General features: G+C 41.1%; 3 protein-coding genes across 7 annotated transcripts in view; all 3 read right to left on the bottom strand.

The window, feature by feature from the left end:
• Nucleotides 1-21,731, bottom strand: part of LOC110988802 (uncharacterized) — a 42,573-nt gene extending 20,842 nt beyond the window's left edge. For 2 of the 3 annotated variants that reach the window (XM_022252662.2, XM_022252671.2), the window contains exons 1-6: nucleotides 21,401-21,731; nucleotides 8,171-8,491; nucleotides 5,309-5,614; nucleotides 4,455-4,775; nucleotides 3,309-3,641; nucleotides 64-375 (exon numbers count right to left, since the gene is read on the bottom strand). In XM_022252662.2, the coding sequence (XP_022108354.2) occupies nucleotides 64-375; nucleotides 3,309-3,641; nucleotides 4,455-4,775; nucleotides 5,309-5,614; nucleotides 8,171-8,491; nucleotides 21,401-21,560 (1,753 nt within the window). In that variant the 5' untranslated portion in view covers nucleotides 21,561-21,731. Of the gene's footprint in view, nucleotides 1-63; nucleotides 376-3,308; nucleotides 3,642-4,454; nucleotides 4,776-5,308; nucleotides 5,615-8,170; nucleotides 8,492-12,227; nucleotides 12,373-21,400 lie in introns of those variants that run through there. The other variant, XM_087137281.1, reaches the window with a different exon arrangement.
• Nucleotides 14,158-18,563, bottom strand: LOC110988244 (microfibril-associated glycoprotein 4-like). Its single transcript, XM_022251581.2, has one exon. The coding sequence runs from the start codon at nucleotides 17,832-17,834 to the stop codon at nucleotides 16,791-16,793; it is 1,044 nt and encodes a 347-aa protein (XP_022107273.2). The 5' UTR covers nucleotides 17,835-18,563; the 3' UTR covers nucleotides 14,158-16,790.
• Nucleotides 21,732-22,906: 1,175 nt separating the features above from the next.
• LOC110987341 (ras-specific guanine nucleotide-releasing factor 2-like) overlaps nucleotides 22,907-27,650 on the bottom strand; it is an 83,129-nt gene continuing 78,385 nt past the window's right edge. For all 3 annotated transcript variants that reach the window (XM_022250005.2, XM_022250021.2, XM_022250012.2), the window contains one exon: nucleotides 22,907-27,547. In XM_022250005.2, coding sequence (XP_022105697.2) covers nucleotides 27,437-27,547 — 111 coding nt within the window. In that variant the 3' untranslated portion in view covers nucleotides 22,907-27,436. The remainder of the gene's footprint in view (nucleotides 27,548-27,650) is intronic.

Below are 27,650 nucleotides of genomic sequence, written 5' to 3'. Positions count from 1 at the left end.
CGTGCTTGGGGTGGGAGGAGGCTCTGCATCATATTCGATTGCTTGGTCAGTCTGTTATCTCACCTGCTTGGCATTTTACACCAGCAACGTAAAGACAGGATGCACCCAAAGGACCCAGAGAACAGTCCGCAAGATTTGCCTCATCACCTGTACAGTCAACGTTGGTTAGATGAGAGGGTACATGTACCTCCCGTTGGTAAAGAATAGCCAGGAAGATGCTAGGACCGATATAGCCCAGTTGACGGCACACTACGCTGGCATCCATCTTATCCCAACCGTCAGAGCATATAGTTCCCCACCGACCGTGAAGCATAACCTCAACACGGCCAGCCGTCACTGGCAATTCGTCATGTGCAATTCGGACCTGGTATTCATCTATATCAAGAAAAAAAAAGAAATTCAGTCCTACTCACTCTTACTACATCTGGGCCCATGTGGAGCGTAGTGTTAAGGGCATCATTTTCAGTGTGTCCTAAGTGGTTGCTCTTTCATGTATTATTGCCAGGACTTGAAATTTAATTTTCTTGGACAATTCAGTTTGTTGTATTCAAGCAAAATCAGCCAAGTGTGCTGGAAAAGTTTAACCTGTCAGTTTCTAACCAACTGGTGCCTGCACCCAATCTGGTCATTAAAGTTTAATAAGCCTTCAGCTAGATTTTGTTGGGAAACCCATCCAAACCCATAGTTACAGCAGACCGCGCAAGATTAATTTACATTTTTTGCAACAATGGATGATTTTGAAAGGGAATTGGACGTGTAACCATGAAAGCTCCGGCTTTACTCAGAAAGGCAGGGCAGAATATGGGCATTTCACAATAGTGCACCTCCAAGAGTTTGCGATGCTTTGACCAATCATAGTGCGCAAAATCTGTAGACCTATATGTAATGCGCATTTGGAAAGGGTCGACAAATTTTGTGCATTGTGATTGGCCAATGCGTTGCAAACTCTTGGAGGCGCACTATTGTGAATCACCCCTATTTGAATCAGAATTTTTTATTTGATTCAGTGCCAGACAATTTGTTTTTCTTTTCTGGGAGATGCAGAAAAGCCGTTGTTCTTAACAAGATATTATTTTTGTGTTTTCACATTTTTCCGTCTGAAATCTCAAAGACTTTGTGCATGGTTTTATTTTTCTCAGTGGCACTTTGGCCAATTGAAAACTCAAGCCAAGTAGCATGCCAGTTTTGGTCAATTGTAAAGGTTGTTTTTTCATGAGCTTCAAGCCTGAATAAATTGAGACTTGCATTCATCCAGTGTTCTAAAGGTTATGGATAAATGTTACATGATGCAATGACGATGCTATTACTTTGTTTTTTAATAAATTAGTTTTATTTTAATTGGCTTATTCTAAACAAAGCAAGGTTTTCTAAAACCCTTTTGCAAAACCTTTGAGTCAAAGCAAATTTGTACGTTTTGCAGAAATTACTGTGGTCATAATAACGTAATTGAAACGGCCAATTTTTGTTTTGCATTTATAATTTTAATACGAATTGATGATGTCATCAATGAATTTTAAATGAACTTTCATAATTCAGGTTTTCTGTAAAAAGTGTACTATTGGTTCTTAGATTAATTTGAATCTTCACAGATATAAAGTCCTTAGTCCAGATTAAAAGAACTCAATGCAAAGACATCATGATAAAGTTGTCAAGTTACTTGACCTGAATTTCAAAAATTTTTAACTGACTCTTATCGATATTTTTACATGTTTGTTCTTACGGCAAACCCAGCTAGCAGGCTTAAACAGATTTTAAGAAGTGGAAAAAATCTTTTCATCTGTGCACAGCAACAACAACTCTCTTCCTTTTTTCCTAATTTTTCTTTCTAAATTCCGCTAACTTTGTGCGTGATTCTTCAGGTGCATGCCACTGCGGCCTTGCAATTTCAAATCTTCAATTTCAGTCAAACTTGAGCTGAATCAAAGATTTTAGGCCGAAGTTGTGCACTGATCTGAAAGTAATGATGTCATTAAGTGTCTGATTAATTTGTAGCTCTGCATTTAGAGTATGTGCATGGGTGATATTTGTTACGGGTGAAATCTTAGATGACACTTTGATTAAGTCATCACTATTTTATATATTTAGATATTTTATTTTTCAATTTCATAGCTATTGTCAATCTGTCTGATCTTAATTCTTTTAAGAAGACTGTTATGTGGAACAGCGGCACCTTTCACAGAAATATTACTAATTTATAGGATTTTTATAATGCCCTCTCCTGCAGGGCCCACCTCCTTGAGAGCAAATTACAACCTAAACACAGTAACAATACATAAATGCACCTCTAACGGAAATGTTTGTGCTGTCATGATGACGCCATAAAAAATGCTTTTCTGCAGAAAACTGAGCATCCATTCATGTTAAATTTGGTGGATAGATGCTGTGCATCTTTTTCAATTTAGTGCATTGACATCATCGGTCGGTTTTTATTCTGGTTTGTATAACCATTTTTTAAAAATCATTTTCTTCCACTTGTAATCATTTTGACCTATCGCATTCAACTTTACCTAAAATATGTCGGAGTTGAAGTCCTCCGCGATTAGCAAGTATCGACTACAACAACATCAAGATAATCAATGAGTAATTTTTATAAGGATTTTTAACCGACGCCCATTGACGTTTCAAATATTTTTCTTGTTGTTAAAGCATTTGGCAGAATAAATAATATTAATTAATCTAGAATGCAAGTAACGTAGTAACGTTTCAATTTCATTAATGTGTGAGTTTTTGTCATTTCCAAAGTTCTATCGATCTCTCATAGATTTGCACATGCCTTTTTCAACCTCGTTGCGCCTATGGGGTATCCAAGTTTTTACATGTGTTGTAGGTGGAAATTGAGATGATGTCATAATAACATCATCACTTCTATTTCTTAAGATTTAGTTTCTTTCACGTAATTCATGGCAGTGCATGTATATATCTTGTACAAAATAAATCTCAAATTCTTTACATGGTACATGTATCTGTGAGACAAAGTAGATACGCACTCTATGTGGCCATTTTTTTGTGACGTTTGATGACGGAATCCAAACTGGCAATGTTTGCTTGGACTGTAAAGGAATATTTGATTTTCATGAGAGGTATCCCGTACGGTATGTCTTCTACACTGCAACTATGAAGGGGCATTATGCTGACATCATCAATTGATGCTAAAAATACTTACTGAATATTTAGTAAGTTGTCTCATAAGGCTTTGAACACATTTTTCAACCTTATACTTGTGTGTGTCTCTCTGCCAGAACAATGTCCTGTTCTTTGTAAATATCGGAAAAATTAACGCAGGAAAGCCCTTTATTTGTAAATGTTACCTGCTTGGCACATAACGCCAACAGTGTGGGAAGGACATGGAAGAACTCCCCAGCCACGAAAGGTGCAATCAGTCAGCTTAGTCTCATTTCCACTGCAGTGGATGTTATTCATGCCGTACATGTCCAAAGCTCCATGCCCGCCCGCAAAGAACCTTTCATTCGCCAGCACACTTGATCCGTCGTAACCCAATTGTCTGCAGATGACACGACCGTATGTTTGGTCCACGCTATCATAGTTTCGGCATACGGCCACCCAGTTTCCATTGAAGAAAACCTCGACTAATCCTGACGTGTTCGAAGGACCGCCAACAAGTCTCACTGGGTGGTACTCATCTTTAAATATATAAAAATATATTATATTGAAGAGCTCTTAATCGTAGGAGGGTTTGCCCCGCCCCATCCCACAGTAAGTACATCCTTGGGTGGGAGAGGCAAGTTGAGAGTCCACCCTGCGTGCACAGTAAATGGCGGGTGGAGTCAAAAGGCTTGAGCGGCCCATTGAAAATGTTCAGAGGCACAAATTTGAACGTCATTTTCTCTCAGCGTCCGCACATCTTCCCCTTTGTCTTCGGAAAACCCGAAAGGATGTTACACCAAACTAAATAAAAAGCCTTATTATCTCTCTCCTCGAGCACACAAGGCCAAAAGAAATTAACAGAGCTTCTTTCCAACCATGTCCAATTAAATAGTTTTTACTTGACGGCACTACGCACCACTCATATCACAGGCGACCTTCAGACTGGTTTAGACGTTTCACCACTTATGTCGTCCACCGAGAATGGTGGATGGTACCCTAACGTATAGCACAATTTGCTTTACAGCTCGCACAGAACGGAACCTAACTGATTTCTTTCGACCATGTTAGCTTCGAACGAACAAAATTTTTCAAGTTTTTATTTTGCTCTCCAAAATATTTTCTCACACTAGAAAGTAACAGCTGTAATGATTTTAGAGGGTTTTCCGAAGACGAAAGTGACAAAAGTGCAGAAGCTGAGAGATAATGACGTTGGAATCTGTGCCCCTGTATGTTTTCAATGGGCCGCTCAGGGTTTTTGCCTCCAGCTGTCATATATGCGCATGTGCACATAAATTAAAGTTATAAGTGAACTGGTCTATGCCCTGGTAAAAACCAAACAATTAACTCACCTGCCTGACACACTATCCCAACTGCAAATCCAGAGGATTCACTGACACTCATCATCTGGCAGTCGGCCAGGGTGGGCTCGTCACCTCTGCAGTCAAACTTGTATGGCATCATTACAGGTTTTCCACCATCCCCAAAGAAGTTCTGTGAGACAGTTACATTTTGTCCAAAATGGCCTAGTTGTCTACAGACAACGCTGCTCGCGGCGTCATCCCAGTAGTTATCGTTCACGTTCTCCCACGAGTCACCATAGTTAACCTCCAAACGCCCCTGTTTACTTGACAGTCCATCGACAAGGCGAACTGCCAGGAATGCTTCATCCTCTGAGATGGAAATTTACCACATCTGAAAATCTTATTTAATCAAATAAGGAAGTATATCTGCAGATATCTTAATAATAACTTATTATGATTGCACACCTTTTGTAGCAAAATTAAAGTGTCATCATCTTTCTATCTGTGCTGATTTTGATCGAAAAGAAATCGTTGTGCGGCAGCTCCATGACCAGTGTCAAGACTACGCTCTCCTTGCCTGTCAGCCAACATGGATTCCTTCTACATCAGCCATGTACTGCCTACAGATCAGAGCACGAACAGAGCCTAAGGCACTTTCCCTGTTCTTTCCCTTTCTGTCTGATTTTTGGGGTGGGTCAGTTCAGTTGGTTGTTGGTTACTTTCCTTCTTTTTTTAAATTTTCTGCATGAGATAAGACCTCAATGTTCCATGTTTTTCTCACTTGAGTCCTGTTTTGCTTTTTTCTGTTTCGGTCTAAATTTTTGTTTTCGGTTTTAAATGAAAAGAATTACATTCATTCATTTGGAAGACAATTCAAAAAGTAATTTACACGAAAATCATACCAATTTGACAAGAAACGAAAACACTCCGGACACTCCTAGCTGCTAACCAACCACCTGATGAGCAGTCGTCAAGAGCAATTTCATCACCAACGCACTCAACACCCCCAAAATATAGAGGCTGGCGCTGATAAATCGAATATGACAGGGTTGGCCCGTGGAATCCCAGCTCACGGCAAACAACAGCGTCGTCTATCAAGGCATCCCAGTTGTCATAAGAAACGCCTCCCCAAATTCCTTGGAAGTTGATCTGGAGGACACCTTGTCGTTCTGATGTCCCACCATGAAGCCGGACAGGGAAATCGTAGTCTGTTCGAAAAACAAAATCAGCTAAATGAAGCCAGCATAAGTCGAATGTGATGACAAAGGAAAATCTTTCTCTGATAGCAATACAAAGTACTGCTGTACTATACACGGTACTTCTAAAACATGGATCTGGCCAATACTAAAGGCGGACCACAGTGAAATAAATGTCAGACCTAATGGGCTCATACAAAAGGATGCTGGAAACAACGCATCTTGCATTTTGGTGGCAATAATCACTTAAAGCTCGTTTCCATATTGACATAAAGAGATGCAGGCATTGTCAAATGTCCACCGAATGGCAATGACGTGGAAACGTTTACTGCAACTGACCAAAACAGGGATGCAGGTAGTCAGCAAAGTTGGACATGTTCAGCTCAGCCGACTTTCTGTGTCAAGTTGCGAGAGAAAGCCAAAAAAATAAACAAACATGCCTGAATGACAAGTGTGAATGTTAAGTAAGCACCACACAGTTTACCCATTACTTCTTATTGCTACATGTACATGTAAAACAACGACGCCCGAGAATCAACAAATGAAATACATCCAAATTTGGCTTCAAGAGGCCGTACAACTACGAAGATGTTTCAGGCAAACTTTTTTTGAGTTTCGGAAGCCAATTTTGTTGCATGACGTCACGCCTCGTCTCTTCCGTGACCAAACGTGGAAATGGGCCCTTGTTTTGCAAAGATGCTCTGTTTGAATTGTAAGTAAAGAAAAATGGAAAAAAGTGAACTTTATTCAAAGTGCTTCTATGATTTAGTTTGGTAATGAACCAGGCCTTCAAGCCCCCCCCCAAGTTATTTCTACGTCACACTGTGGTACAAGTTCGGAATAGAGCCATAACTAGATTTTTGTTTGATTTATATATATAGAGAGAGATAGATAGATAGAGCTTCCAATGTCCCTATTTGATCTTATGACCGATAGCATCGCGAATTTGCCTTGAAAAATCTCAACCTGGTTGCACTCTGCCTCCATGGCAAGCCTCTGTAGTGACAAATCCACCGGCCGAGGGGAGGGAGGGGGGAGGATTGCCGCCCCCCAGACATGTTCATTCCTTGTAAGGAATTCAAGACACCAACAGCTTTAAAATAGTAAGGTATATAGTTTTGAGGGGTCTTTTACATATTGCATAATAAATCGGGTTATCGTTTCAGGACGAAAAATTATTTGGAAAAAAAATTCCCTTTAGTCACAAGATCAAATCATCGGTCAACAGAGCCCTCATCCGCCGAGCCTACAACATATGCGACCAAGAACACCTACGCAAGGAACTCCACCACATCTCCACGGCACTCCAACGCAACGGATACCAGCCCCAGTAAATCAAAACTCAAGACCCAAGATCAAGTCCCCCTCCCGGCAGTCGGGTCCCCTATACCCAAAGCCAACTAGATAAGGCCCCTAGTTCGGTCACTCTCCCCTACCTAGGACGTACCTCCCACCACATCCAGCGTATCCTGAGCAAGCACAACATCAAGGTGTTCCACACAACCCCCCCTCAAGATCCAAGGAATGCTGACTTCTCACAAGGACCGGCAAGATCCACACCGCCGTCCAGGTGTATACAAGATCCCCTGCCAGTGTGGCAAAGTGTACATCAGAGAGACTGGTAGGGACCTCCCTACCAGGATCAAAGAACACAGAGCCCATGGCAGAAAGGGGGAATATGAGAAGTCAGCCATCATCAAGCATTCCCACGCCAAAGACCACACCATCAACTGGGAAGAAGCCCACCTCATCGCCAACATTGAACAGTGGTGCCCAAGATGCATTAGAGAAGCCTTGGAAATCTCCAAGCACCCCACCGTGCCTCAAGACATCGGCTTCTCCATCAGCGATATCTGGCAGCCCCTCCTCACCTCCCGGTCAGATGGGTCCTCTATACCCTAGCCCCCCGCCCACCCATGGGTCTCCTATACCCAGGCAACCTTCCCCCACCACAGCCCATGACCAACTGACATGCATCAGTTCCCAGAAGGATCCACTGTTCCACCTGACTACACAGCAGGATCCGTCACACTCCAGTACCTCCATCCAGCATATATATAAGCCCCACTCCCTGTCGGCATCTCTTCAGTCTCCTGACGACGGACAGAGCACACTGTCCGAAACGTTGAGCCTCTCCGGTTCTTATCAGAACCACACAGACTCAAAAAGAGATATTGCATGGTGTTTACCGCAAGCTTTCCATCTTAGTCACAAAACCTGCATGCCCCATTCATACACTACCAATGGCGTATCTAGAAGGGACAGACCTCTCATCGGGCTTTTTGACTTTCCTTGGATTGAGACGAGATTTTTTAACAGATGAAACAGAACAAAAAACCTGGACTATCGTTTTCAATCGACATTTTCCTTTTTAAACGTGTTTATTTTTGGGGGGGAATCCCAACCTCCCCCCCAACAAAAAAACTTATTACATCACTGCATGACTGTTACCTGTTTGGACGGCCGTCAGCAAGGGATAGGCCTACGCCTGGGCAGCCATGCAGGAGTGGGTCTCGCTGGCTTACTACGGGTAAGCCTACAAAACAATATAATCAATTACAATCTCACCTATCTGGCAGAGAACACCCGCATCCAGCAAGTGATTTGATCCAGCACCCCAACCGTCGAACGGGCACTCATGGAGGTGACTTTCACTGCCACTGCAGCGAACATTGGACATCAGAACAGAGCCGCTACCCCTACCGAAGTAAGCACGCCCAACCGACGAGTTCCGCCCGTAGAACCCAAGTTGTCGACACACCACGCTGGCATCGGCGGGGTCCCAACCGTTACTGCCCACAGTCCCCCAATGGTCGTTGAAGAGGATCTCAACCCGTCCCTCTGTCGGGGAGGAGCCTTGTACAAGTCGAATGGGGTGCTCACTATACCCTATATGTTTTATTTCGAGGAAAGAGAAATTTAAACAAGAATGAACAAAAACGTGGGAAACATGAATTTTGTGGCCAGTTGCCACACGTATGTTTCAGCACTCTGTAAAAACGCTGGGCAATTTTTTTGGTCCAAGGTTTGGTACTGGCTATAGGTGAATTGCTATATGTTGAGCAGAAAGATCAAAATGCTGGTCAAAAAAAAGGTTTTTTAAAAATAACATTTTCCACAACCGTTGCGTAAAATGAGAAAAGTTTGCCCATATTTTAGGAGGAAGTCAACGCGGTTGGGTAATCTCTTTGCCCAACAGTTAGGCAATTCACCTGGTACCCAGGCTAACGCTGGGTAAAAAAAAAAGCCCACCGTTTTTAAGTTATAATCTTTGAAATATTAGTTATTATCAATATTTTAGTTATCTTGAGCTGCAGCTGATGGCAGACTAATGATCCGAGGCACCATCGTAGTAATGGCTCCTAATTCCCAGATGCCACTGATTTTCGATTGTGTTCCCTGAATTTAATCTGTGAAATATAGGGTGGTTGCTCGGGTTTTGGGGGGGATCTAAGCCTCACTTTCGGAGTTTTTCAGACGTGGCTTCAAATATTTAGATACAGTTTATCACAAATTTTAAATCATTCTAATGTTCACTGACAATAAATTTACAAACACTTTACTTTGCTACCGTCATTTTACTCTCGCGTTCTGATAATGAAATGATAATGACTCCAGATAAATAAGAACGAAACCAATCCAGTGCCGTATCTGATACATCAAACTTGGATTGTAATCCAGAGCGCACTGCAGCGAGTGCTTGTTACATGCACAATCTGTTTCACAACCATAAGCCCCCTTTGTACCCGTTGATCATCGCCGCAATCTTTCGCTGGTAATCTGCATCCTTAAAACGTTGTGTACTGCTGCAGTACAGGAAGTTGAATTCATGCAATCATTGGTGCTTGGTATGATCTGACAACATCAAATTTAATGCTTGCGCAGTGGCTTTTATTAGACTGCGTACCCGAAGTTTTTAAATGCCATCATTGCCCTTATCGAACGTTTTCTTCTGGACTTATTTTGAGAATAAATAGCCATGTTGTTTATACGATTTTGTGTTTTATTTGAAGCATTTTTATTACGGAATTTATACAAAAGGTATGTTATGAGATGCAATGATCACTCATTGTGATAACACAGCGCATGCTGTTTTTCGTGAACTTAATTGTCCTGTGGTGGTAAACATGCTGGCCAGTCTTAGCCAAATTTGTACAAAGACTTTGAAAAATGATGGTTTGGAGTGACAAAATAAAATTACAAACATTGCATGGATAATGGAAAAGTTCATCAAATTCTCTGAAAAAACTGTTTACGACAGCAAAAGTAAATCTTATATTAGATTTTTTCTTTCTTTTTCCGGGTCATTGCGACAAGTTGTAGTTAATTGCAAATAAAACACCACAAATATTGCTAAGATATTACTGGCCCCACTTGTCTGGCTAAGCCGCATGCACTAATCAGGCATTTTTGGAATGTTTACTATTGTTCGTCTGACCCGGCGGCGATGATCAGCGAGTACTTTGATGTGTGAGAGTTGTACCTGTCGTTCTGTGTCCTTCCTCCATGATCCAAGCAAAAGCTTGCCCCGAATCACGAGGTACAGCAACAGTGTCTCTAGTATGGAGGAGTCAAATTGTTATGTTCTCTTGAAATTAAGGAACTCAGTGTACCAGATTTTATTCAAGTTAACTCGCGAAAGGCTTATTCCCACTTGGTGCGAAAGCGAATACAAACGCGATCAGGCCTATGTGACGTCTTATCAGTCCCGACTTGAATCAAGTAGGATCCAGGCAGACATCCCTGGCACAGAGTAGTTGGAACGGAACTCGGGGTTAACGAACCCTGGGGTAAAAAAAAAAACTTAACCGGGGCAGCAGCTCCCTGGGTTAAGTTGTAGTGGGAAAAGGGTAAAACAGAGTAACTTAACGGTCGTTGCGCTCGGCAGCAGCCGCTTGCATAGCTTCTTATATGGCCCCCTCATTTGATCTTTTCCGCGCGTGTCATACGCCGCCAGTAATAAGTCGACTTGACGGACAAGCCAATCAGACAGCCGTCGCTGGTATATACGCTATGTAGTAATTGATTAATGAACGACGTGATCTTGCATAGTTCGATCAAAGAATTAAGTCAGACTTGTAGACTCGTTCATTATAATAGAAGTATGGACGATGTAACAAGAAGTCCAGCGTTGTTATTGGCTGCTACCTGCTTTGGTAGATCAGCTTATTTGCTGCGTACAACAACAGCGGAATTTTGAACTTACAGTAGCATACACTAGAGGGAGCTAAGCAAGTATCGACACGGCCTCCATATCCAAAGCATAAACACAGGCTTCACGGAAGATTCCGACTTGAGTCAAGTCTATGGATTGGTAAAAGTTGAACACATTGCAAACTTTTGAAATTCACTGCAAGACGTTCGTGACGTAAAAGTTTGCTTTGCTTCGCATTCGCCTATAAAACTAGGTACCCGTATACCAGCACAGGCATTGCAAAATCACTTACCAGCCTTCACCACAAAAGCCATTCCATTTCAGATTGCTGTGTAACGCGTGTCGCGTGATCTAGGCCTAATGAGTTTTGAATCTACCGGAAATTAATTCCTCCTACTGATCCCTTGGAGTTCGTAATTATCAGTCGGACGTATTTTGCAACGGCAGTATTTTGTTCTAATGAGCCGCTTCTGAAGTCAACAAACACCCCCAAGCTCTCTTGAGGTCAATTACTGAAGATTTAATTGGCATCAGAAACCAAGTGTTTCTGCTGAAAACAGAGCCTTTGTTTCCTCGCTGCAAAACATGATGTTTGTCCCATGAAGGTCAAACTGAAAGAAAAATGCGTATATGAGGAAATAAGAGTCGATTTGGGAATACTTCGTAACACACTTTCCCCAGATTTTATCATCCCAGTTTGGCACTTAATGACGTCTACATATTTCGGTCGTTAAGTTGCATTTATAGCGTATAGGGGCCTACTAGTCCATTTTGCTGCTGCGTTTTTGCTTCCATTGGCGTTTCGATCATTCATTTAAATTCTCCTTCGAGTTCAAACATTCAGATACTCTTGTCTTGTGTTATGTTAGTGTTTTGGAAGTCTCAAGACTTGCAATGAAATAAATAATCGATCAAATGTTCGAGAGAGGACACGGAAAGTTATTCTTTAAGGTGTTAATTACAAAACCAGCAAAAGAAATAAAAAAGGAGTCTCCCTGTAGCAATCAAAACATGCGTTTTAATCAACGCCACTATAAGATAGGCCTAGTTACCTACACAAACGTTCGTATTATAAAATTTGTTTTTAAGTCTGAATCACCACTTTGCCATAGGCCTATGATAAAAGCATCCTTTAAAGGAACAATTTGACGACTTGTGACTATGAAATGCAAATAAAGAAGAGTTTTCATTAACGAAAAATAACAAGTGACACAAAAGCATGGATATGTTTTTGTCTTATCTACAATGGCAACCTTCCAGTACGTTAAATATCATCTGATTGGAAATGTATTGATACGAAAGTCATGCCAACTTGCTTGCTTCTACGGTATTGCCAAATTTTTAAAATTTTGCAGAGGAATCAATGAATGCAGGTCGGGGCACTGCATTCCTAAAATATCACGTCATTGTACCCCACCCACTACTCCCAAACCTGGACATATTCCATGTCAGTATCTGGGAAGCACTTACCTGTGGCTGGTGCTCTTCCGAGGAGTCCAAACGCGAGGCTTAAAAGAAGCCACATCTTCCAAGCCGTAAACATGGTCACGGTTATTCAGCCAGCTGCGAGCGCCGCTCCGGAACGCCAGCCAACTGACAATTATGAAGGTTTTGAAATCCTTAAAAACGTGTACACCTCCTGAAAGTCCTTGGTATGGCTAATTAGACCATCGTACGTGCAAAATGACATATAATAACCTGTCACTGAATATTACACACGTTCGCAGGTACGGTATGTTCCATCTTAAGCTCTCTGCCTATTATGATGGTTTAAGAATGGCATTGACTCAGTTCGATGGTCTTCAGGATTCACCGTATCTTCCTCGGAATCACACAAACATCATTACAGCATTTGATTTCACCATCATTAAGAGTTGGTTTTCATCGACTTGCCTCCCCTGGTATTAATCTCAAATCGACTAATTATACGTAGTCCCTTGGGAAATGACTTGCATTTATATGAAGCTAACCATGGATTCTTGTATTTGTTTCCCACATGATGCAGAGTTGCTCACGATGTACATCCGTGCACCCATACTCTATCGCTTCATTCCACCTGTACCAGACTTTCATTGGCTGCAGTGTGATCAACGTCACAGACTTCAAATGCAATCAGATCATTCAGTAAAAAATGCATCGTCGAATGTCAAACCACTACTGGTCTCACCTATACCATGTATGCGATAGGAATTAACCTAAAACGTTTGAGTAGATGGAAACTCACAACAGAGTTCCACTTCTCCTAAAAATAAATTGTTTAAAATAAATCCTCGTATTCCTTCCCATTAGTCTACTATCACAGCTTTCGTATTTTTACTTATTTTGTTACGTGGGATTTCATTTTAAATCGGCCCGAAGAGGGAGAGAAAATGTAACAGTGCAACGCTCAAAAGCAAAGTACGTGAAATGAACTCTGTAAGTTTTTTTTTCAAACTTAAATAAACAAAAAATGAAAGACATCTCAGTAATATAAGAAATCGTTCATTCATACTACTGTTTGTTAGTTGGGTTATTTCTCCATTTTACAGAAAAGAGTATGCCGAACTTCACAAAGTACATTTCAGGCGTCTCGGGTATTTCTGAAGCTCGTTGTCGATGCCGGACCACTCGTTTCTGAGCGATGCATAGGTCCCAACTCTTGCAGCTTTATATGACTTCCAGAACAAGCAATCCATAGACGTAGATAATTACCTCACGAAAGCAGTCTCGAAGCAGCTGGTTTGTGATCAGGAAGTTCCCCTCGAGGAAAATGTTGATGTCTCTTCCGAGTAAAAGCTATATTGCTGTAATTATAAGTTGGGAGGCGGGGAAGGAATAGTCTAACGACCAAATCAACGGTCATGGAACACGTGACGAGTATATGCCTGAGTTGTCAAACTGGACCATTATGATAGTTTTTTGTGGACCAGGATAAGCCCGAAAGACCACCTCGGATTGAGGAGCAAGATCCCCTTATTATTATTTGCAATAAGTTTGATAAGGCCTTTTAAAAAGTTATCATATTCTATTTTGTATGTATTACAGTTTTGGCATCGTTACCATAAAGTTGCTTTCAAAACAAAACGAGGGTAAAATTATCTTCATTATCGTCAATTATTGGTTGTTTAATTAATGTGAGCACTGCAAGAACAGACGGCTTTGAGAGTGAGAAGCGTAGCGAAACAGTACATGGACTTTGCCAGGAAGGTGGCTTACCTCTTTGCGAGGTGTTTGGGTGTATGTGAGTTTGTTTCTGCATTCAATTGGGGACCTTGAACAATAGAGGACAATAAGGTCCCCGATTGACAAAGGGTCCCCGATTGACAACTGTGTACAAAACATATGGGTGGTCTTCTGAAAAAAAGTTACAAACAAAAGTTACAAAGTACAAACAAAAAAAGCCTGTGTTGGTTCTCATCAATCATTTTATTCAACATCACTGGCCTTTGTAACCAATTATGGTTGATAACTGCACTTGTACAAGTAAAACAGCGGCTACATTCGTTATTTCAATCCAAAACAGATATTACGATTCCTTGCGAAATTCTGTCGTCTTTCTTCTGTCAATGGGGGCATATGGCCTAGTGGTTAGGGTTTGTAGCTTCTGATCATTGGGTCGGGGGTTCGAATCCAGCTGGTGGCACCATGTTGCGACCTTGGGCAAGTCACTTGACCCCCATGTGCCTCTCTCCACCCAGGAATAAATGGGTATACCTGTTAGGGCAGATTTGGTTGTTAGCCGTGTGCGCCTGATAGGGCAGCATCAGCTCGTATACTTCCCAGGGAGCTGAGATGGTTTCAGGAACGTTCAGTTGCTGTGAGCCCAATGTGCAGGGATAATGATAATACTGCGCCTTGAGCATCAGTTGTGATGGATATGTGCGCTATGTAAGAATCAGCTATTATTGTTATAATTAATCATTATTGACCCAGGCCATGCTATGAAACATACTTAAATGGTGTCTTCATGACATGACAATTTTCCAATTCGACAACTCCAATCTGGGTGAAAATGGTTGAACAAGCCCAGCCCACAAATCCTGATGGCAACACATTCGAAACACAACAGTTTGGGCATTTTAGCGTCCCACACTTTCATTTTGACTGATTTTTCCTATTTTCGGCAGCATTCAGGAATGTGCTATTTCCCAATCGACCCCCAATAATGCTCCCCTAAAATCTCAATGCATCAAACCACTGGGTGTGATTTTTTTGTTTCAAAAACCAAGAACCAAGAACCAATCAGATAAAGGATTATTAGCCCACCTTTGGTGAGCAGATTGATTTGCACTCCGCCGTGAACGTTAAAGAAACCATGTCATGTGATTTTTATGACTTAAATACACGTAGCACTGGCAAAGATTTACAGTGTCTCTCTGCCTCCCTTGTAGCAGCAAGTTTGGATTTATGCTAATGAAAACATTCATATTCTTGAGCCAAAGCATGATGTCATTCAAGACAAAACAGGGGTGTCTCCATGTACAATGCATCACACTTTTCTACGTTTTCTTGGAGTAGGTTCTGCTTTATACTTGGTTTTCATGTTAAACAGCTTGTGGGGGTCGACGTTTATTCCAAAAAAAATTTGTGGGTGATTTTAAGGAGTGATTTTTGTACTATTGTTAAATGCTCTCGTGACAAGGAACGGCTTTGTATGACATCAAAATGGCACCTCGTGCATACATATACGTGGATGAAAATATTTTCTAAGAATTCCAAAAACGACCACTCTCTGTTCACTTTCAATGAAAACAAGCATTCAGACATTCAGATCTTGTTTGCATTGCTGTAACACAGCAATATGGACGAAAACAAGTCGAGATGAATACCCACTGCTTGTTTCATTTAAAGCATACAGGTTCCGAGAGTGTGTAGCGTCTACTGACTGCATGGTGTAATTTCCTGCTTCAATCGCTAACATCTGCCATTGAAAACCCTTGCACTCAAACCTTGACTTTTTTGCTAGTTTAAAGTGATCTCTAAAGCCAACATGGAAAGACTGTGTTATTTTTGTGTACACAAGTCCAAATTTCAAACAGAATGATTCCTTCAGCAATATCATGGAATCCGATAATTGCTCGCAAGGCGCGCAAGACAAAAATTCATGTTATGCTTGGCAAATAGACGGGCATTCAAGCATGTGCGCAGCTCACAATGCAACAAATTAAAGGTTTGCCCTTAATAAACCAGGCAGCCGTATCACAATGCACCCACCACTGAATATGTCTCTTTTTTCGGTGAATGAGCAAGCTTTTTAAAAACTTTTCCGAACTTTTGCAAAGAACAAGGAGTAACTGATAACTCTCCATATTGCATAAAGTGATGAGGCTCTTCTCTTAGTTTTGAAGACAGAATCAATTATAGCAAAATGCTACATACAGATCAGAACGTTCCCCAACTTTGTTTAACACTAATCTTGTCCTGTCTTGAAAAAAACCCCACCTATTTCAAATTTCGAGCTACTTCATCCACAACAACAAGCAATACTATTTTTACAGTGTACATCTAACTATATTAAATTGTTTAACATTTTCAGCAGTATATGTTTTCCACAGGAAAATAAACCCAATGTAGATTCTACTGCACCGTTTTCATTTCCCGTTTTTCGAGCAAAACACTCGTTTCAGCTGTCACACAAAAGCTTAATTGCCTCTTTGCACAGAGCAAAGTAAAATGGGGTTGTGTAACAGTACATGTACATCATTCAGGTGCACAGTAGAATCATCTTGCTGTAAGTTCGATGGAGCAAACTTGAGGAGTTGCCTCTCCAAACTGTTTGCACACAACATGATGATATTTCAAGACGGAGAAGGTATTCTCCCCATTTAAACAATCAATAATATAATGCTTAAGAGAATATTCTAGTTTGTAAAGTTATTCCACAGCAGTGCGGGATCAAAGAATTATATCTATTTAAATTTTCGTTTAAAATTCAACATTAACTGTTTTATCTGTAGATAAGCACAAATTATGAGGAGATTCAACTGTTTTAAATCGCTTTGTGAACATGCAAAGGTGATTAACACATATCAGAAATAGCACGTGTTTCATTCTTTACTCCATTTCACGGATTTTCATGTTGCATTTTTTCAAGGAGTAAGCAAAATCATTTTTCCAATTATGCCAATACACCCCTCGGTCGTCACCCACAGTGGCCCCTTCTTGGTAGTAGAAACCGTTCAAATTACACCTTAAACAGTAATTAAACCACCAGCCTGATCGATAGTTTTTTGCACAGTTTTGATGCGGATGGTTATCATTTTCATGATCTCTTGTCGAAAAGTTCTGCCGATTGTGCAGTCTCAGTGAGTCTTTGCCGGCAGTGCTGTTGGCGTCATATTGGTCGTAGCTCAGCATGTACTCACCTGAAGATATCTGGAAGTGAGAGTACTTGGCCCACGCCGTGTTGTCTTCCCAGTCCCATAAGTCAACTCGCAGCTCCCACTGCTCGTTGGGGTCGGGAGACGTCAGTTCCACCAAGTAGTCGTTGCCCAGCCAGAACTCTCCCCACAGATCACCGAAGCCGGACTGGTAATCGGCCCAGGGGCGGTCGAAATCCACGCTGCCATCCAGACGACTCTGGAACACGATCCATCCTCCGCCGTCCGTTTCCATATCGCAGTACACGCGAAGTCCGTCGTCGCCAAAACCCTTGGGGTGAACGGTGTAGACACCGCTTGAAGAAAAACGACAATCGGCATCCAAGAGCGTCTTGCAGCTCCTGAGGCGACCCTGTGAGGCAACTCCACTCGATAAGGAGTGGAGAGGTGTGTCTTCATCTTTATCAAAGTACACGCTCCATCGAGTTTCAGCGAAGTGTTCAGGGTGCTCTCGTCTTGTGGACAGGCTCAACCCGCATATTTTGTCACAGTTGTTGAAGTTGAAGGACTTGCAACTGCCGTCCATGCTGCATTCCCGTCCACAGATGACACGAGAGTGCACAGTTTTGTTTGCGTACACAAACCCTTGGAGAGCACGATTTTCTGCAGCACGAAATATCTGTCGATGGGAGTAACTTTGCTGTCCATAAACTGAGGCAACCAATCCCCAAAATATCGGGAGTCTAAAAACGTTAAGACCGATGCTCAGTTTTGCCATTGCCTGAGTGTCTTTGAAGGATGGCTCTCAAAAAATACTGAGTGTCGACTTCAGCTGAATTGCAGTGTGGAGGATCCCCTCTGAATGCTTGCTAACAGATGTTCCAGGTGTTACAAGTCGTTGTTATCCATTTTTACCCATGTGATGTTGTGAAATTGTCACCCGTCCGATTGGCAGTTCGTTATCGTATGACTTAGCACTAGTAAGATAGTTCACCAGACGACAGCTGAGCCGCTTAGCGCTAAAGGTTTAAGTAAATAGTAACACATGAAAGCCCCTTCAAGAAGCTTCTTCACTTGCTAATGTTGCTCACTCGATTCTGGTTGGGCTGTGGTTAAAGGTTTTCCATTGGCGGGTTTTGGTGACAGTTTGATGCACAGAGGAGTGTTTGAGGATGTGAAGCTACTTGCCGACCAAAGCATGATCTGGGAAATAGCGATGTTACTTTCTGCTTTTTGAGAGACTGGATGAACAAAACCGTCGTTAAAGATGTCATTAGTGTGACGATCAACAGGGTAATTGATCGTTATACTAATGGACAAGAACAAGTCTAACAGTAAAGTTCAAGAGCCTGGTTGATTAGCGCAGATCCAGCTCGCCATCAGCGATGCGTCGTGACATTAGAACTCACCTGACGGATGGCGCCAACTAGCCTTAGGTCCACTGATCCCGAACCATGTGAAACTTTGTGAACAGGCCCTAAGTTTGTATGATCTCGAACGGTGCGCACCAAAGAATTTTAAGGGCGGCTGTGGAGAAGTTATAAAGGCCTATACGTCTCGCTGGTTTATGCTGCGGTGCTCGTCCTACTTAGCGAGTGCATCAGCAGTTGCAAGACTAGTTCTGAGACTGAAAATAAACCCCGAAAATAATGCAATACAGGTTAAAGGCGCTTTTCCATATGTGCGTCAATACTTGCGCCAAGCGTTGCGTATCCGTCAAAATTGCTCAAAAAAACGTGCAGATGGAAAGCCGCCTTAACTCGTCACAATTTGTGCGACGCAAGTGTTGGAGCACGACTACCAGTTATGCTCCCTTTTACTTAACCTTTCATACTTGCCTAGATTGGCTAGATTAAGAACTTTACTTAGACCCAAAGGAGTTAAACAGATGAAACAAATTATTTTAATTCAAAGGACAGGATTTGGAAGTGAACATTTGAGGGACTAAAACTCTATGTTTAATCTCAAAAATAGTAACAAATATATTTCAGTGGTCGTCTTTTGTAAAACTAATCATAAAAACTCAAAATCCTTCCGATGTGTAAAGTTGCCAAACAAATGATGTATGAAGCGAGCTGCCGGGAAGGGACGTGTCCTGTATGGGCAGCATCTTGTTAAAAACGTCTTAGCGAGGCATTCAAGTTACAGTGGAAATTCTTTACAAAGGCATTCATCATTCAAATTTCTTTACCCATCATGCCGCCGCTTTGGGTTGCAGTGAGATCAAGATGTATTAAAGGCCAGCCATACGGGTGCCATTTAATGTCAATAACGGTGGTACGACAGCTCATTAACCTATTGCTATTTGTGTTCATATTTTACTATTTGGGTGGTCGTTCCCTAATATGCCATTTGCGGACCTCAACATCTTCTGAGAGCCGATAGCTTCGACATTGAAACTATGATATTGGTTATGGCATTTAGACTGTAATAAAGAACCTCGCCCTTTGTGCCTCAGCTGAAACAGTACACCTGAGGTCTGCAGACAAGCGAAAAGCTGCAAGGCAGGCCGTCTGATCCCTGCTCTCGTGATTACTTGGGGTTGGAAAGACATTGGAGGGGGCCAGGAACAGTCTATCCAACTCTCCTGGTACACTAAACCCCTCAAATAGGCGGGGAGAAAAACAATTGCCAATAATGACGGTACATTTACCAGGATGTGGCTGCCCAATTAAAGGACAGCTCGTAGCACTTACTACGTATTAAAGCTATTTTTGCCGTGTATGCAAAATCGGTAATGACCTCAGCTTTCAAGAGTTAACTTTACCTTTTCCGACGGTAATTGCGTTGTTCAAGGTCTAGCTATACGGACAATAAACGAGACCTCTATTACCTTTGGCAGAGTGGACTCGTTAAATTTTCGAGAACATTATTTGGAATACAAATAAACGATAAGTCTGCTCCGGCTCACTCCATTAGTTCTACGTGAACAACCAATTCAAAGCCTTTTGATTATAGTTGAATTCATCACACGAAGATCGAGTCTCCTGCGTGCTAGCCTTGACCGAGGTCGTTTACCTCTTTCCGGAGTGGCGGGGGAGCGTCCTCCCTTCTGTAAGGGACCGTTTGGTACAGTTTACACTGTAAAAACGCTGGCCATATTTTTACCCAACGCTGACTTCCAGGTAAATCGCCGAACTGTTGGGCTAACAGCTAACCCAACTGCGATTTTCTCCTAAAATATGGGCACACTTGTCTCGATTTGTTTTACCTATTCAACTGGCATGCTAACGTTGGGCCCCCCCAAAAAAAAAGAAAAAGAAAAATCACTCGGAGCGGGAAAAACTAATCTGTAAAACGAATTTTAATTAAAAAAAACCTGTGCTATATGCTTGACAAAGATATAGAATAATCTTATGGAATATTCTTTGGCCAGGCTTCAAGATCCACTTACTGTTGGAGGAACAATTTTGCTTCTTTGATTGAAATAAATACATTTGAAATTGTGACGTCACCAGAAGTACCGATACATTGAAGCGTACCGATACGTGTATATGGCTGTCGGTTTTTAGGGACCACTTTCTCTGTTGTTTATTGGTTGTTGACCATCAAGGGTATAGGGTAAATTGTCTCGAGTAATGAATAACTTTTTTTCCAGACATTTTCATGTTCAAAAGGGACTGATGTGAAGAGTTCAAGTTCACTTTAAAACTTCAGTCGTTTGTATATAATGTACGAGTTTGGGGTAGTTTTCGATTTAACAGGCCTACATTTAATGACTAATAACAGTGCCTTTTTATATTTTTGTTAATTGTTTTCTTTTGTTATTTCCACTTGGCTTTGAAATTATTTCAGTTTTATCATCGGTCGTGATTCAGATTTTTCGAAGTACTCTTTCGTTTCATCTTTGTCCGATTTTTTCATTTCTAATTATTCTATTACCGTAATGCTAAATAGTGGAAACTTATTTTGTGGTCTTTCTTCCCACGCTTTTTTCTTCTTGAAATTTGCATCGCTGAATTTCATCCGGTTAACCTTTACATTCATATTTTATCTATCCTTGGGTGTCTGTGAAATCATATTGAAATCGGAGGATTGGACCCCTAATACTCCTAAATCCTCTAATTTCAACAATAGCCCTAACAGTCCCGAATCCTCCGACTTCAACATTATTTTATCCCTAACAACAGTCCTGAATCCTCCAACTTCAACATTTTTTTATCCCTAACAGTCCTGAATCCTCCGACTTCAATATGATTTTCCATACATCCTATCCCACTGACTTTCACTTTTATCTAAGTGTTAACTTTCCCTCAATTTAAATAATGGGACAAACTAAGCCAAAATAAAATCGACACTCGTCTCATATAATTAAACAAAATAGATTAATTGCTAGAAACTTACCTGTCAATTCATATATAATTGTGGCTGTGTGTTTCCAAACGAAAATATTTCCCGTGGTGACTAAGGTGTTTACTGTGTGCATGTGCTCACACACATATTGTAACAGACTTTCTCGTGGTTGGTGTCCAAAAGTTGAGTTCTGCAGGTGCATCGGTGTCATTTAATTGCTCGTAATTCAGTATACATATACATGCACACACATACATGTATGTGTTTCTATCCATTTAGTTCTTCAGGTGGCCCTGACGAGAAGATAGGCACACTCCGCGACACTACATGCACGTGTCCGTCTGTAGTGACGGCACGTGTATGTATGCGATTTCCCAAGTTACGTGATGGATTACCACCTCCCACGGGTGTGATTGAGAGTAACACACCGTCAAAGGCACAATAATGGGCTGGAGTGGAGAGCGGTCGGAGGGATAGGCCTATAAGCCTTTTTCATGTAGTTAAAATCGGGAAACTAAGTTGTCAGGTGATAACAGTGTTTCGCAACCTCGTCCTTTCAAATCAAAGAATCTCCACTTGCCGTCGTTTCTTCTTTATAATTGAACAGATTTGTCGTTGCACATCGATGTGCAAAAGTTATGTAATAGACGGCTTCGAACATCTGGTGAGAGTTTTAAGCGAACTCAACCCTTTCACCTTCATAACCGGGGTTAAATTTGTCGTATCTTCTTACGTGCCGTTGGTCCACCCTCAAAGAGCTGTGCTGTTCCATGACTAATATTTGCGCGCGTCAAGCCATTTTTAAGTACGTATGCATCTTTGAAGTTTTAAATAATGATCCCATCGACATGTTTGTTGCGTCGTCATGACCATTCTATCTTATGTGTGTGGCTCGTGTATTACTTGTCTTTGAAAATGGAGATATCGAAAGGAACTGGAAGTGAAACCGGTGTCAAAGGGTACGTTCGCGCGGTTACTCCTGTTTACCGAGTAGGTTGCGTGCGCATTACACTTGGGTGCAGGAGTATACCCTCGCTGTCCACGGGTCATACTCAAGCCGTTCGAGCGCTCATGATTAAACTCGTGTTTAACACGAGTGGCTCGCTCGAACGCACCCAAAAGGTCCGCAAGACATCAGCAGAATACCATACAAAGGCCAGCACGATAAAAAGGCATCGCGACAATATTGAAGAAAATGTACACGTATATGTACAATGCTGATGCCTTACAATAACCTACTATATAAAGTTTTATTTTGGGATATCTTTCTTGGTAGTTTTGTTACTTGTTTAACTTGTTTTTCTCTGACAAAATATTCAAAAAGATCAGTACAACCACAAGATATGACATTTCACATACTTGTGGATGAAAGATTTGTAAAACTTTCCTCGTCTTATTTGCAGAAAAGGGGAGGCCTGAGGTTCGCCAAACGTTTGAAGAGATGAAATTACGCTTAGTCAGTTGCATGTATTCAGAGAGATTCCTCCCAGGACATTTACATACAAAAGTCTCAAATTCCACCACGGCATTGATTGATATTCACTTAACCTTATGAAGTTCCATTTTCCGTAAAGCTGCAAGAAACTTTTATTTTTCAAATTCAATTACCGATGACAAAAGTGTACCGAAGATGAATTCCATTCTGGTCGACAAATATAAACACCTCAATGGAGAACTATCTCCTAAGGAATTGCAAAATGTAAAATAAAGCATTATTTGGATTAAAGGTTCAATCTGAAATGTCCAAGTGGACGACGAAGTCAACAGCCGTTTTCAAGCAATTTTTCACACAAGCATCGAATTCTAACATATTTACAATACATGAGAAAATGTGCATAAATATCCTGATAAATCCACTACACAATGTTCCGAAGTTATTTCAAAATAAGCATAACATCGTTGATTAAATCGTCAATAGAAGTAACCTTTACGAATTCAAATATATTACTTTTGAAATTGACTCTATAATATGTACACGACCATTGTTTACAAGAGGAAATATACACGTGCAAGATTTCATATATCTGTCATTAAATTATAGAAAACTTGATTATGCAATTTCAATATAAAAATTTTGTTTGATTTACGTCATAACAAAAATATTTCCTAAAATAAATACAGAAATAAGAGTGCCCGCACCGGTCACATAAATATGAAATAGAATGTAGAAGGAAAAACTATACAGAATAATATAATAAAAGAAGCTTTGAAAACAAAGGGGGGAAATAACTTGGGAAAATGTACAATGATGTATAATGTAAAACATTTCATTGCACGCTTAGACTTCTAAGGTAATATTGTATTGGCTGAAGGAAAAAAATTTAAAAAAAATTACGCAGAAGGAAAAATTAAAGACAATGTAACAAAGAATACTGTAAGCGCTTAGACGATGCAAATAAGTTGTCTGCAAATTTACTTCTTTCAATACTACAATCTACTATTTGCAAAATACTTGTAACAGTGCACGTATAGCCTAATCCGATTAGACGCCATGACTGTGGTGGCACCGCACTCAAACGCACATTCTTCAGCTTGACGGGCGCGTACATTTTGACAAATCATGACACCCTGTTGGTCGAAGAGGCATGTAACGCGCGCGTACCACCTGCCCACGAGCGTTGTGTCACCGCAGTGATGGCTTCTAATTCTGGCGGTCGAATTACACTATACGGAGTCTGAGTGCATATGCATCAAGGCAACATTTAAAATTCATGTATGAGTGGCTTCTTTATATAATAAGCATTCGGTTCAGTGTCTTTTAACACTTTCAATACATGTTACGAAACCAACTAAATTCAATACACATACATAAAGATATAAATTCTTAATTTAACACTCAACTGCACTGTCAAGACATCCCAAAGATTCAACCGGCCTACTCAATTTGAGTCGTATTAACAATTTTCTCATTAATCAGCCACAATACACTATTCTCAAAAGTATAAGTGCAGGTCCCCTTCAAAAGTGAGATTCCAATCACTTGGGAAATCAATTTCTCCCAACTGAGTTCACGTTTGGCAAGATTTCTTTCATGCAATAAAGATAGAAACTCGTAGTCTTTTTTGTGTAACGTGATCGGCGCTATATAGCCTATCGTAAAAAAGGTATTCAGTTACGTACAGAGTCTCACACACGAGTTCATTGAATGAAAAATTCAAACAGATTTCTGCTGCGTTATGTACATGCATAAGTGTGGAATTAAGCCGGGCTTTAGTTCACAATACCTTTGGGCTATGGAATTGTTTTCTCTATCTTTTCTGTTCAAAAGGCGTCTCCCCCCCAAAAAAAAGCTGCCACGCCCTTTGTTATAAAACCACAACTTGCTGGAGAAAGATTGTAGCTCATGCCAATATTACAACACATTGCTGGGTACTACAAGATGTGTAATACTTAGGCCCAGTCCATAATGCTGACCATTGCAGAAAAATATCAGTACTATTATTTTTAGTTCGATCAATTATTGTTGGGAAATGTCTCAACCTTATTTGTCAACAATCCCGTCTAGTCTTTCCATTTTGTTTTCGAGCCACAATAAATTAGAAGACTCAAATCCTTCGAAATCCAATGCTTACAAATGCGTATTAACCGTGTTTACATAAACATGTCCATCTCGCATCCAAGGTTTCATGTCGAAGCTCACAAATATAGTTCCAGAAAAAAAGAAAACGGATATCTATCATTCAATGAATCACTGACCAGCACGTCAGAATTGCAAGGTGGGTCCACCCTGGCTCGTGTCCAACTGTATTAAGATGTATTTAGCGTACCTTTAGAGATGGCAGAACTTTGCAATATTGCACCGTTGGGCACCCTGTTCAAACACAAGTTCCTAGTGTGACGTCATCTTTTAATCAACAATTACAACAAGAGTCTCATAACTAGTTAATACTGTGGGTTGGACGGCGCTGAACAGTGTTTGGTGACCACAAATGGTCTCTTTACTACAGCCTACTATCCGCATGGCCGGCAAAAACTTACAGAAGTATCGCCCTGGGTTGGAGTGAGGTTTCGCCTCTATTAACGTGCATCTGCCCTCTTTATTTTTAAAGAGGGCAGTATTGGTATTTGCATGATTCGGTAGTACAAATATTTCTTACATGTTATGGCCGTGTGCAACTCTTTAGTACCTTGCGAATTATTCTTTTGCTTTTGAACATAATTTATCTGCTACTGGTAAGCAATCGATACAACTGTGACACAAAATGGGAATGAACTTCAGACAGGAACCTGGATCTGCTCCGGCCAGAGATCAAGAAGTGGAGGCGGTAGATACTTTGACAAATACCGAGCTTAATATAAACCTGTTGGGCCACCATTGTTCTTTTTTCTAGAGCGTGAGAAGCTTTGCAGAAAAAGGCCTAATGCATTTAACGAATAAATTTGGTGAGTTTAAAATGGGGAGGGGGGGGGACAATGTCCCGGAAAACTCCTGTTTCTTACACTATAGCCAGTCAAATCCTGAGCATGCTTCATACCATCATGAATCGCAAAAACACAGGAATCAGCGCTGTTGACATTTCAAACCGAAAACTATCATCGAGTGATGCAAATTTGACCAGCAAACCAACAATGTTTGAAACCCACGCCACTACAGACACTGGCTATTCGTGAGGTACGTGCATCTCCACAGCATTCTCATGCAAGTTGTCCGTGAAAACCAGTGGACCTCTGTCAGTAAGAAATTTCCAGGCGTCTTGAGCATCCAGAGTTCCTCCTGCTCGTGTTTGCAGGACACATATAAATATCACTCCACCCTTCATGGGCCACAAAATATACCTCAAACAAACCACCGAATAGTTTACAGAAATGCAATACTTTACACAAAGACCATAATATCATACAGCTGAAGTTAGCTGGGGGCGGGCATTGATTTATGTCATCTTGGCCAACACCAACTACCTACAACAACGCATTAACATTAAAATTGAAATCTCTCTTTGTTCTCGCTCAAAAATCTCAGAAACGCGCCTTTGAAACGTGGAAAAATATATCCAGAAAGTCCAATTCATCTTCCTGTTTAAAGCTTGTGCAATTTTGACAAGATATTATTGCAGCATCAAATGCTTATTCAATATGCCGGGTGGTAGAAATGTTAATATTACATTGGCACTTTCAAAGAAAAAAAACAACCACCACCATCAAATGAGCTTTGCACCATTTTTTTCATTCACAATCTGATCTCCAGACCAACTGAAGTTTCACACATCATCCATTCTTGAGCAGCCTGCCCAACTGACTCAGTGCTCCACTTTGCTACCAATCACTCATTCAAGCGTCAAGACCATCCGCTGAGCTCCTTTAATTTTTTCCTTTCTCGTTTAAAGAGCAATCATCCACGGGGATAAAAAGCACTCTTGCATTGTACATTTTGTGTATACATCCGTATTACCTTGTACAGAAATTGTCCTGGAATCTGGACTCGGAACTGAACAACGAAGTGAAAGTTTGGCCACTGCCAAGACTTTTTAAAAGGATTCGAAAAATGAAAAATAAATGGAACTGGCAAAATTTTGAATCAGACAACCTGAATCGGGTTCATAGTTTCTGAATTCCCAAAGAAACAGGACCCAAACCAAACACTGGTGACTCAACTAGATCTAGAACCTTCATGTTTAGAATGGCTCAAATGCCATACTGATAAGTATCAGTATTTCAACATCTAGAACTAAACCCAGGAGGATTCAAACCGTACCTCATCCTTCTGACTTAACACCAGCAACAGGCCACACTGCAGGTTGATCCAAGTCACTCTTTTATTAAACATTCTTTCTGGTTACCTTACAAAACTTGTTCTAGTCACACCTGCTATACCACTTCAACTCAATGAATCTCACAACATGGGAAATCCAACATCAAATTCACCATCAATCGGAGGGGAATGACAAATTCCCTCATCCCTCACCATCTCGATCTCTATTGACGGATCTTCTCAATCTACTGATAGCAAAGACCGACAAGTCATCATGGCAGACCAGAAGGCTTCAGCTTCGAGTGACATGCACACGATCTTCCTCATTAGAGCCTTATCCACGGTTGGAGTGCCTTTCAACTAACTTCACGACTTCACTTATCAATCTGCTCCCCCCCTCAGATACTTGAAGGCACTCTGGTTGACTGGCGAGGCTCTATTTCCAGAGACAAGTCGTACAGATCGTCGTCATCCATGACCAATGTGCTATCCAACAGGTAGAGTGCAACCTACAGCCGAAAATGCACAATACGAATGGAACATAAAACCTTGTAACGGGCTGCTACCTTGTAGTTTTTACAGCCATTGAAAAAGTGCTCCAAAACTGTTACA

Source organism: Acanthaster planci, linkage group LG05, assembly GCF_054643075.1.
Source record: "Acanthaster planci isolate LZ-2023a linkage group LG05, COTS_SCS, whole genome shotgun sequence".
Lineage (NCBI taxonomy): Eukaryota > Metazoa > Echinodermata > Asteroidea > Valvatida > Acanthasteridae > Acanthaster > Acanthaster planci.
Note: the sequence above shows the minus strand (reverse complement) of the source record. Positions and strands in the feature narration are given on the sequence as shown.